Source organism: Bombus pascuorum, chromosome 1, assembly GCF_905332965.1.
Source record: "Bombus pascuorum chromosome 1, iyBomPasc1.1, whole genome shotgun sequence".
Classification (NCBI taxonomy): Eukaryota; Metazoa; Arthropoda; class Insecta; order Hymenoptera; family Apidae; genus Bombus; species Bombus pascuorum.
This window is the reverse complement of record NC_083488.1, coordinates 11,592,712-11,605,347: the sequence shown is the minus strand read 5'-3', so window position 1 is coordinate 11,605,347 and position 12,636 is coordinate 11,592,712. Positions and strand designations below refer to the sequence as shown.

Sequence of the window (12,636 nt, the reverse complement as noted above, 5' to 3'; positions counted from 1 at the left end):
ATTCTGTATTTAATTTTCCTTTCTATAAAGATAAAACTCAACAAATCAAAAAGATAAAACAAATATAGAGAATTTTTAACTTATTTATGAACACCTCTGTTTGCTTGATTTCTGAATTTCATTGGATAAAGAAAATATCGATTTGATGTTTAATCGTTTCAAAATTTTGAGAATCATTAAAATTGACGACCATTGATCATCAAAGTCGTTTCAGGATCATAAGGTGTTACAAAAGTCATTTCACTGGCAGTCAAAATCGTTATATGATTACACAGATATCGAGGTCGTGCCATTGCTAGTTAAAGTCATATGAAAGGTGCAGCACTAGGCACTGAAGCCTTACTACTATTATTCAAGGTCATTCAGAGGCCTCCAAAAGTCATCGAAATCGTATTATTGACATCTAAGGTCACTTGAAAAGCACATATAATTTTATACTTTATTTGTAAAAATATATACGGCCATTTATTAGCGAAGCTTATTTCAATAATGTATTCTCAAAGTACAGAGTTTAAGGGTCGCGAAATTTTTCAGGATCCAATAGATTACATTGTGGAAAAGTATTAAAAATGGTACGAGCTTACGAGCGATCCAATCGACATAACGTTATTGTCCGGCAAGGGGCCAAGAAGTTCCTTAATAAAATTCAAACTTCCACGATATAATGCGTAACCGTCCCGATTTTCGGAAGCTATTGGCGACGGGAAATACGATACTGGTGCCAAATGGGGTTGGCGATAAAAATTCGTTTCGCCGGCTGGGAATAGCATCGTGCAGAAATCGTAAGGAGACATGCTTACATGCCAAAAGACGGGAAAACGCGAAATACGCTCTTATCGATGGAATTTCATCTGGACATTTCTGACTGAATCCATTCCTCAACTTATGTCCCTATATTCAAAATGTCTTTATGTATGCCAGCTCGCGAAACCAACATTTCCCCCTAAAGTATGAAATCTTTCTTCGTATCTACAGTTACGAGAATCGTTACAAATTTCCCCAGATCGTAAAAGCAGAAGATTGTAGAGCCTCTTCGATCTATTTGATCAAAGATCAGCGAATCAGAATTAGAACAAGTCAGATTTTTAGAACATACAAAATATTGAAATCGCGATATCTATGGATATTGCGAATGATAACTGTAATTTTATGGTTTCTCTTCTTCCAAGTTCCTCTTCTTTGTTTTTCGACGAGAATACGTCTATTCAAGTTTCACTAGGTTTCACCTTTTAGTGTTAAGTATAAATACACTACTGGTTTAAAGCTTGGAAAATATTAACTACACGTTTCATTAAATCCAAGAATTTTACGGGAAAACTGTTACCTTAGAAATTTTATTCAAACGCCTATCGCGATAAACGAGATTACTATCCACGTCTACGCTATTAATTTCAAATTAATAACAAAAGCAGCTGAAGAGAATCTTGCACAATTGAATTAATATCAAGGTTTTTTCTTGCTTATAGATGCGATTTTCCTCGATGACGCGTTCTCTGCGCAGTTTTCATATCTTTCTAGCATTAGCATAACTATAATCCATTCGCAGCTGGAATGACGTGCAAAGGGCATCGAGAAGTCGTGGTGCATCTGCATCTGTGCAACCGGAATAGCGTGAGAAGCGCATCGACGCTTTTGTTGCGAGCACGCACGATGCTTTGTTGTCTCGCTTCTCGTGGCATTCTGCCATAAGCAACCCCTTCGCAGAATCGACCCTGTCCCGTTTCCGAGATGCGTTCGACGTGACTCGAGTCGAGGGGTAGATCCCATGACTCCGCCTTAACGTGCTTCTGTCTGCTTGGCTAGCCTCGTTTCTCGCCAAACACGCGTTCCAGTCTCCGTTTTTATATCGCTTCAATGGCAATGTGCATGCTGGCCAAGGATCGTTGTCTGATATTTCCGTAGGTATTTCTGACATAAATGCGATATGGCTCAAGGTAAGGAGAAAGAGTATGTCTTTTCGTTATGTGAATTTGAGGGTGTATAAAGGGAATCGTTTTCTTTTTTTGATAGAAGATGTAATGAATGCAAGTTTTCATAATAGTGACAGTAGATTTTAGTAATTGTAAAGAAGTTATTTAATGTCAGTCGTGTTGTGTCGACCTTTCGAGAGGCAAATAAAAGAAATCCTTATTAATTTTGACGTTTTCTGGAGCATTCATGCTTTTTAGGATTTCAATTTCCCCTAAGAAGATTTTTTAATATAATTTAATTCATATTAAGTTTATTTCATGGCTAATCTGGTTTTTGTAAGTGACGAGTTTAAAATAAAAACGAAACTTCGGGGAGATACATCGTTGCTATATTACCAACAAATAGATGTCCATTTCCTGCTGAAAAGCACTAGGACATCTTTCGTTTTTAATACAACTTTTACTAGTATTTGATACAGATTATGAGCATTAAATTGTACGAATTGTTTAGTAAGATTCTTAATATGAATTAATGTAATCAATTCACTTTATATCTTATTTCCCATATAAAGTATAAAATTTTGAAAGAATCATATTGCTCATACAATAACCTAATATTTCATATCAGCTATAAAAGTTATCTTCAATGGAGTTTCCAATAAAAAGTGTAATTACTTGCTTTTCTTACTTAATCCGACTAATAAAAATTTCACAAAAGATCAGTGTCGACGTCATTTTTTGACTTGGGAGATTTTTTTAATTTTCGTAGGTATACCGGCAGCAGACGCGTCGATTAAAATTTTGGAATTCAATAGGCTGTTTACGCGGCATTTGCGCGCGAATACAATCGAACGCGGGAATTAAATTTTATCCATTTATGGGAGAACCGGGATACGCAGCGGTCCTTTAACGTTGTATTTTACACCGCACTTAATACCCTATTTAACGCTTGCTTTCGTGTAATTGGACATGACTAATGAATCGCAGATAATTAAGCAATTATTCGATTCCTGCGAATCATTGCAGTCGACTGCGTCATTAACGAGCTTCGCCAAGTCAGCTTCTTCTTCTTTTTTCTCATTTATCTTCGAATGAATTTGCGATTAACTATTGTAGCGGAAACGAAGAAATCGACAACCCCTCGAATCTTACGCAATAATAACGTTCGTCGCGATGGGAATATAATTTATTGGCTAGTCGTTACATCGGCTTACATGTTGTCAGGCATGAAATAAGGAATCGGTAAGATTCGTTAATGGACTGATTTAATTCATCTCTTATCACTGACCACGAATATAAGAGACATAGGAAGATACAGGAAAATTGTTACATAAGATCGTTTGATTAATGGTAAAATGACTCGAACACATTGTACCGGAGATTACACAAAGTTTGTACGTTATTGTAATTTTCTTCTACAATTATCGAATATCCTTAACCCTTTCGCTACGGACAACATATACATTTCCGCATAATAGTCTTAAGACGACTTTCAATTTTAGTAAGAGTTTAGTATTTGATAGGAATTATAAACTTTAAGTTACACCTATTTTTTGATAAAATCTTTTTAAATTGTCTGGATATGTATATGTATTGTTGAGAATTGTAGATCTTAATCGCCAAAATAAAAGTAGAGAAACACTATGGTTACACTTAGAATTCATATTAAAATAGTTTTAGATTTATTTAATAAACGATTTTCAGGATATTCGTCGATATACATTTGCACGCGTCTCAGCACTTTCTTCATCTACTTTTCGAGACGCTGTGCACATACATACTTCCATACATTCATATTCACATACGTGTGTCACTACTACGCGGCTAATCTATTCTAGTACATAAAATTATATATATCTCAATATGTTATCAATATTTATAAATATTACCTAATAGAAATATTAAATAATATTATTATATAATATCAATTGCTAAAGGCGTATGCGTACGTTGTCTATGATGCAGAATCGTATTAACGTTTCTACAGTTTGAACGCAGCGAAAAGATTAAAGGTCTTACATTCAATACAATCTTCGAGGACGTTTCCAACTTGCTTCGCGAACGTGATCCTTCAATAAAACGAACAACCACTATGATTTAACGTCAAAGTACCAGCTTCCGATATCCGGTGTAATATATCCGGTTGATAGCATTTCCGACGGTGAGATTTGTCATCGAGAAAGGTCCGATATGAAAGAATTATCGCCAACCTCTTACCTCTCAGGCATACGTTATCCATAAACCTTATTCCGATAGAAAGAATTCAACGATTTTTCATATTATTACAATGTACTCCCAAGGTCAAAATTGTGAAGATAGATATACAGAGAGAAAAGAAGAGCATTAAATTTATTACATTAAACTGATGAGATTCTTATTATAATATGGAATATAAATTCTTTATAGTCTAACGTTTCAAATGAAATATCATTCTCAAAGGTTTTGATAATTCCCTAACAATTTTTCAGGTTTACTTAGATTTTCATAAGCGCCCTGATACTTGTGAACGGGGATGTATACATTTTTCTTTGTATTTAATTCCATCAAAGAATGTTACTCGTATAAAAAATCTATTATTACCATTTATGAACAGTCTTAATATTTATGAGCAGACGCGTATATATTCCTAGTTGTATTTAATTTTATTAACGAACGTTATCCGTACGATAAATACCAGTTATTATTATTATTATTTCGAATACTCGTATATCGAAACTATGCTCGAACAACCCTCGAACGATGGGGCCAAAAACTCGAAACATTCCATGAGCAGCGGATGATGCATCGTGCAAACACTTGAATCCCTCGAAACGTTCGATGAACGCGGACACAACGCTAATCTACGTAGCACGGTGAAACGATCGTGTGAAACAAATGTGTAAATGTTATCCAAGGTAAAATTTCCACAGCCCACCGCGTTCGATTCGTACCGTAGTTTGGCTGAGAAGGGAAAACTTGTAATCTCGATACAACGCTGCGATAATACGTTCGCGAGGGAGGTTTTGGCCGGTTCGAGATATGTTATTGGAAGGATGCCAATATCGATGATTTACCATGAAATCCGGTAGTTATTGCGTGGGAAACGCGGTCGCATTATTTATACGTTATATCGAGTCGATACTTTTCCGGCGAGCTGTGCACGGGAAATAAAGCGCTGTCTGTGGCTCGATGAAATAAGCGATTTTCGCGAGCTCGTGCATACATGCACATATATACGCGTGTATAGATACATTTATGTAGAGAGGAAGGCAAAGGAAGGAGAAATCGATGTCGAACAAGCGTCTCGAATTATTACCGGATGTTTGGCAACCGCATCGATTTGCAGGCCTGGTTTCTCTTTTCCTGTCTATCGATGGGAAACGTGGACCCCTGCATAAACGAAGTTGCACCGAGTTGTGCTCTCCCAGGGTTACGGGAGACATTGTTCTCTTTTGACGGTAGAATATATAGGGTGATAAGGTATTAGAAGCTGTCTTCTTCGAAAACACCGCAGATACCGAATTGAATTTTTCGACGAATTATGAGCCTATTGTTTTTCTCGTTTCGTAGCACTTTTATACTACGCTTTAAAAAATTCTCTATGTTGATGAATCTATTCAACTAACCAGCACATCGTATCTCGTCGCTTCTGTATTGTAACTGACTCAGCATAATTCGCCGATATAATTAATGTCTGTAAAGCTTTTTATAGTTTTAATGAATTTTTATTCGTATTACATATTACAATTTTTCGTTATGCTCATAATTCGCGATAGTTAAGCTTCAAGAACATGAAGCTCTTCGTATTTGTATTTGTTTGTCTTAATTAGGTCAGAGGGGTTAACTTTTCACAGTGTATAAAATTCTGGGGTGAGTGTATATGGAATGGCATATTAAGTATGCATTATTCGTTATGCTGTACTTTATGAATAAATATATCTATGTATATATATGTCAAAATATTTGTAAAGTTAATTTTGGTCAGAATTTAGATTTAATTGGCAACAGGGGGATTTTTCAATTAATGTAGTTGATGCACGAGCTCACTTGAAATAGATAGAAAATTACTGAAAGCACGTGTTCGCTTCGAACTCGAGTAGACCAATTTATATTCCGTATGCATATGTATTTTTCCATAGGGCTGGTTCAAGCGTTTTTTTACTATGTACAACATGAATGTGTTTTAATTAAATTGGTTGAACGTGTTGTACAAACGTTGCAGGCGGGGAAAATAAAAAATTAATCGATACTGCAATGAAATTGGAATTTTTTATTTCGACTAGATTTCGATAAACGAAATAGTTTTTAAATCTGGTATCTCGTAATCTATCGACTGAATTTTTAGGATATTAATAAAAAATATATTCACAACAAACTGATTCAATTTTCGTATGAACATTTTATGGGAAAAATATGATGGGTCACATTTTCTGTTTATCATATGACAGTAATCCTAAAACCCAATACTCTGTTAACCAATCATACATTACCAAAACTATCTTTTTATTAAATTTGTTTATTGGATTCTCTTGAAAAATATTTATTTGTCAAAAAATATTGGTTATCACATATTATATATGTATTAGGTATGCCATTAATATTTTCATAAAACTTCATCAATTTATCATCTATTTGATTTTCAGATCAAATATGTTGTGTTTCTTCTTAATCATATTCTTAATCAAAGTACATTATATTATTATCTTATCTTTCATCATCAAATAACATAGAAATCAGAAAATTAACGAAAGTGTACATAACGTATCATTCTTCTGTAATTGTCATATATAATACAGAACGTTTTCTTACCTGGCCAGTTCTCTCTGAAGATGATGAACCCTGGAGCGTGCTCTTTCAGCTTCAGCCGTAGCCTCGCGTACCCGAGCTTCGGCTTCCATTCGTTGTCGTCGTTCGCGTTCCACATCTCGTTGCGTAGCCTCTCTCTGTAACAAACGAATTAGTGTTTCCTATCAGTCAACGTAATGACTCTTGTTCCTGCTCTGGAGTGATCTTCTTAATTTTCACGCAGAAAAATTTAGTATCTAATGAAAGTAAACACGAGTACGTATTTCCTTTCATCTTCTCGAGCGAATCTATTCAATTCCCATTGAGCCAGTTCTTCTCCAGCGTCGTCCAGAAACGTCCCACTGCCCTCCATACCGATCATCAAGAACCCTTATTCATGTGCAAATTTATTTCGCTTCAAGATCATTGATCTCATCGTGGATGCACTGAAACGTGCACGTTTCTATCCATGTCTCTATCTCTGCAGATGTTCATCAGGCGAACGAGATTCGCTCCCCTCGTTCATGATAATTTTCAATGGTGCTTCCACCCCTTCAAGACTTTGCTGAGTTTTATGCATCGCGAACGCTTTTCGACTCGGACGAGCATAAGCGAGCAGATTTATCGCCGACTCCACAGGACGCGAAATGAATCGTAAAAAAAAGAAGAAGAAAGAAGTTTGCCGAGGAAGTAAAATATCGGACAGTAGTCTGTCAGGCAAATACGACCTATTTACGATCTCTTTTCCGTTAGAAAATGTTCGTGTATATCGACAATGGGACTTTGGCTTCCGGCGACGTCACGTTAGTTCAGAATTTGTCGATTTCGATTTTATTTCCAATGGGAAGTCTCGGCTATTGGAGAGTGAAAACTCGGGCTAGTAGGGAGGAAGGAAAATCGAACGAGAATTGTTTACGCGGTTGCGCGATTGATTCGATCAGAGATGGACATTCGTGTTAGAGGATTTTATGCTGGAATTAATTTCGCTCGGATTATCGACTGAAACGAAGCTAAATTGATTCATTGTGGATTAGTGACTCGATCTTCTTCGTTTCCTTTTCTTTGTAGATTTTGGAATTAAGATTTGCGTTAATCGACAGTATTTGTAACTTGAATGGTACATGGAAGGATAGATGCATGTCTGTGTAAAAGAAAATGGGACAAAGTTTCGAACGCTTGTTACTACGAAGATTATGTTTATGCGTTTATGCATTTATACATTTGTGGGAAATTTAAATATATAGAATGTATTCTTATTATATTCTTAAATCACGCGAATATGTAAAATGGTATTTAGAGAACGCAAGATGATTTAAATTTTTAATGGAAAAATGTTCACAAGTATTCTTTGTTTTTTACATTAAAATGAAATATTATTATAATACTTTTACACTAAACAGAGGTAGGCCAACTATGCTGACTTTTATACAATGATCGTTCCGATCATATTTGAAGTTATTCGTAACTGGAACCATATGCAAGCTTCTTCGAATTTGCATGACACAATTTCCGCCACATGATTTTCACCAAGAACCGAATGACAACCGCGAAAGTTTCGTGGGTATCGAACATTTTCTTGATTAAGCTCGGCCCGATCGAGCAGAACGACCCGATAAAGCCAGGATGGTTGGCGTAGGAAGACAAAAGAAAAAAGAAAGACGGAAGAGAATGGAAGAGAGCTCGTCGATCTTCGGCCTGGCCGCTGGGAGGAATTATTCATGAATTTAAATCGAAGCGTTGCACGGTACATTGATTGCACCCTTTCGATTCTGAGCGCGGCTACAGCCTTCGTCTATGCTTCTGCTTCGAGTCCGCTGGCTGTCCTATCAATAATTGCGCTCAACGAATGTGCCGAAAGCAGTATTTCACGCGATTTAACTCAATGTGCCCGCCGCGACTATCGACGTCGATAATAAATTGCCAGAACCGATGGAACTTGGAAAATGCGCGACGAACTGCACCCGTATTGGTCCCAACTCCAACCAAACGAGTTTTAAACCGTCCTCCCGGCCTCTTCGATGTTTCAATTTCGTTGGATGTTCGAGAAATTTCCTTGGAATTCCGTTATTTTGTTTGTCAGGTTCTAGTGGATACGTTCGTTCCAGGAGAAAACCACATCACTTTTTTCTCGTCGGATAGAACATACCGGTGTCTCAGACCGAGTTTCTTGAAAGGCTGCAGAGAGTAAGTTGCTTGATCTATTTGTCGAAATGAAATTCTTTGAGTTTGGATTCTTTTAGATTTTTGTAGAAAAGAGACGGGTAGGATAAATGTTATTACGAAGCATTCTTTCGACATCAGGAAGGTTAAATATCTTCGAGTATTGGAACTGTTATTAGGTTTGCACGTAACTCAGTCAAGATTTGTACTTCGTTTGAGCGTTTTACAAATTTTTGTTATCAAAGCAATTCGGTCAATTGCTTACCAACTGTTACAAATAACGACGTAAGTCTTCGGTCACTTCCGATTCAATCGCGTTGTTTTATCATTGAAATATTTCTTAAGTTTGAGAAAAATATAAGATGTGTGATATTTGGCATATCTTCTACGCTGTCTGCCATGTTCCGATTTGAAACGAGAGGATTCGACAACCTTCTTGCTCGTTGGAAGGAAATCCAGTTTGACACATAAACGTGTATTACGCGCAGGATTAATTCACTGTACATATTCACGATGAATTGTGTCGATCGTTTAAACTCTAATCTATGCTACGACAACAAACCAAACGTGCTTTGTATCTTACAGCCCGGACAAACCTCTTCTTCATCCCCGAATTCATTTAATCCTACAAAGAACACCGAATACTATAGCATTCTTATCTTCCCTTGTCTCGATCTTTCAGATCCTCCGATTTCACTAGTAGTTTGCCAGACGAAGAAAATTCAATCTTGCAGGAAATTCGAGATCGAACACAAGCGGAGAATTAAACCGGGCCGCGCTTAAAGTCATCGCGATCGAAATAGGTGGCGGTCCATTAAACGGAGTCAGGTGAAAGGCGTTTAGTCGAGGGTCGAAACGGGAGATATCGCGGAATACAATCTGGTAAAAGCCGAGTGACCACCGCGTACGGGGCTTAAGGGATGCTTCGATCGGATTTATGGAGCCTTAAATCCCGACGAACGTTCTTCTCCCTCATTGTGCTATTCTTCTTTTTCGGGGGGTGGCCACTCGTCGAGACGTAATGCGATCTTGTCCTTTTTCGGCTGCCAGTCGTCGGAAACGCCGCCATTGCAAGGCTTTGAAGGAAGCACAAGCCAGCGCGGGGTTACTTTTGACTTCGCAACTCTGTCTTTTCTATAATTTATAGAGGATTTAAATGGATGCGGATATAAAAGCTGGAAAGCTTTCGTATTGAGTTTCATGTAGAGATTTTTCAAAGGTTTAGGACCATTTATCTTTTTATTCTTTTTGAGGAAGATTTACTATGCTATCGTGAAATAATATGTGATAGTGTATTATATCATAAGCGATATTGTTTTAGAAGATTTTAATATAAAAGTAATATTTGTGTTGGTGACACATCGACGATTGTTTAGTCTATTTCAGCTATTACGCGTATTATGCGATCTCTTAAGCGTTAAATAATGTCGTTTGGAAGGTCTTTCTATCAAGGAATAACAATATTTGTGTGTACTTTTCATCGATTGTATAGTGATGATTATTTAGAACGATCGTTTGAATTTTACAGAAACGAAACCGATCAATTTTATCAAGATCAAGTATGTGGTTTCAGAAAAATTAACTCTTTGCAGGTTGAACAGCGTTCGACATTTCACTGTAACTGATATATCGGAGACTTTGTTTCTTGGTTTCTCGATAAAATCACGTTCGTGTGGAAACGAAGCGAGGCATTGAAATTGCGGAACACAGGGAACAAAAATTAAGGAATACAGTAGCAGTGTCCGTGAGAGAGAGCTTAACGTATTCTAAAAGGAACAGCATTGCTTACACAACGAGTAAGGTGGGCACGTCGATCGATAACCGCATGTGAGTTTCATTCGAGACACGTGCGTCATGTAAAAAATTTACGTTCCTAACGAGATTCAGCGATGAGCTGTTTCAATGGAGTATCGAAAGGATTCATCGATAGATTAACAAGTTTTTCGACCGCCTTAACAATCTTTCTTGTACACGTTTCATTTACATCGACCAACAATTTTTTTTTCTTTCTTTCTTTTCTTCTTCTAGTCTGTATTCACAACTTGGAAAATAGATATGAAATCTTTGATGTTAATTTTTACGAAAATATGATTCATAATCTAATTCCTCGAACATTTGTACTCGATCATTTATCACGGAAAGGTTCATTTATATACCAGTTCCTTAAATACGATTACTACATCATCAATCACAAAAGAGTTATTTCTCATGTTCATCCCTTCTTCTTTGCCAGCCTTATAATACGCATAACATGATATAATGCTATATAAGCTTGTAGTACTTAGGCTACACTCCTCTTTAATACCTTCTACGAAATTTCTTCCTTGAAATATGGACATATAACATAATATATATGTGTCGAAACACTTTATATAATGATGCAATTAATTTTATCCATAAAAAATCAAACCATTTCTGCACTATGAACAAGCCAACTTAATTCCTTCACGTATTCATTAGCAACTAGCTCCGAGCCTGTCGTGTTTCCACTAACATCGAGTTCCGTTCTTGACTCAATACTCTTCTTAATTATATTCATTCGTCTTAAAATTCCAAATTTCTTATTTATCAGCTAATCTCTTAAACATAGTACAACGTTTCACTTCATTGCATTAACGTTCTCGATTTAATTACGAATAAATTCACTTCACAAGTTCCAATAAGTTATAATAATCTTTCGCCTTTCACTCAAAGCATATGACTCTTTCTTCTGCCTCATAATATTAGCAATCTTAATCTAACTACGAATAATTTTCGTTACCAAAAATCTCCAAAGTCCTATTTTTCTATCGTCAATATGCTCCAGGAAGCTTTTCCCTTTAATACAAAGCGACACATTTCTGGCAGCTCAGCTCTTCCATGCACTTGATGCATGTGCATAATTTAAATATTTTTAATATAATTACGAATAAATTCAGTTACCGAAAATATCCAAAATCCACTTTTCTATCGCCAATACGTTCTAGGAAGCTTTTCCCTTTAATACAAAGCGACGCACTCCTCGCAACCCAGCTCTTCCATACACCTGATAATTTAAATATTTTTAATATAAATGCGAATAAATTCAGTTATCGAAAATCTCCAAAACCCACTTTTCTATCACCAATACACCAATACACATTTCTCCTCTAACAACAAGGGACAAATTCTCCTCGTAACTCAGCTCTCCCATTCGCTTCGTGATATAAGTAGATATTCCTAATTGAACTTAGTTGCCAAAAATCTCGAGAATCCCCTTTCTACCACCAATACGTCTCAGGAAAATTTCCTTTTTAACGCAAAGCGACACACTCTTCGCAACCTAGCCACGCAGCTCTTCCATTCACCTCGTCGTATTAGTATTCTTGGTTTTTCGGCGGGCAGGACGCGGCGTCGCGTCGGTTCAAAGTCCCCGGTGACTCAGTGCGTGCATGCGTTCGTTTCATTCGAGGCACGTGCGAGCCGCGAGGAAGCTGCGAATGGACCTCCACGTTGGACGGTCGACGTTGGCTCGAGTTAAAAGGGTTCCCGATACGTTTCGAGGGCTCGTTGATCGAGTGACAAATTATTAATGAGATTCGCCAATGATAGCGCGTACGCGTACTGGAGAAACGCGTGGAGGGCTGAATAATTCAGAATGCGAGCAAATTCTCGGCCACGATCGGATTTCTAGCTGCTTGTACGCGAGGGGATCGTCGTTTTCAGAGGGAAAGTAAAAGCTGGAAAGGCAGGTGAGCGGTCGTGGCGCAAAGGGATTGATAGCTGGGTCACGTGCCACTGATCCTCACCTCTCGTCGCTGGGAAAGCAATCGCGATAAATCTT

At 37.2% G+C, this 12,636-nt stretch overlaps 2 protein-coding genes across 9 annotated transcripts in view; both read right to left on the bottom strand.

Moving 5' to 3' along the window:
- LOC132904638 (uncharacterized) overlaps nt 1-12,636 on the bottom strand; it is a 394,190-nt gene that overhangs the window by 35,294 nt on the left and 346,260 nt on the right. For all 8 annotated transcript variants that reach the window (XR_009657643.1, XM_060955304.1, XM_060955323.1 and 5 more), the window contains one exon: nt 6,699-6,832. Coding sequence is in view for 7 of the 8 variants with exons in the window: in XM_060955304.1 (XP_060811287.1) it covers nt 6,699-6,832 (134 nt within the window). In the remaining variant the exon portion in view is untranslated. The remainder of the gene's footprint in view (nt 1-6,698; nt 6,833-12,636) is intronic.
- LOC132904675 (bumetanide-sensitive sodium-(potassium)-chloride cotransporter) overlaps nt 1-12,636 on the bottom strand; it is a 202,168-nt gene that overhangs the window by 73,508 nt on the left and 116,024 nt on the right. The gene's annotated exons all lie outside the window — the stretch shown is intronic.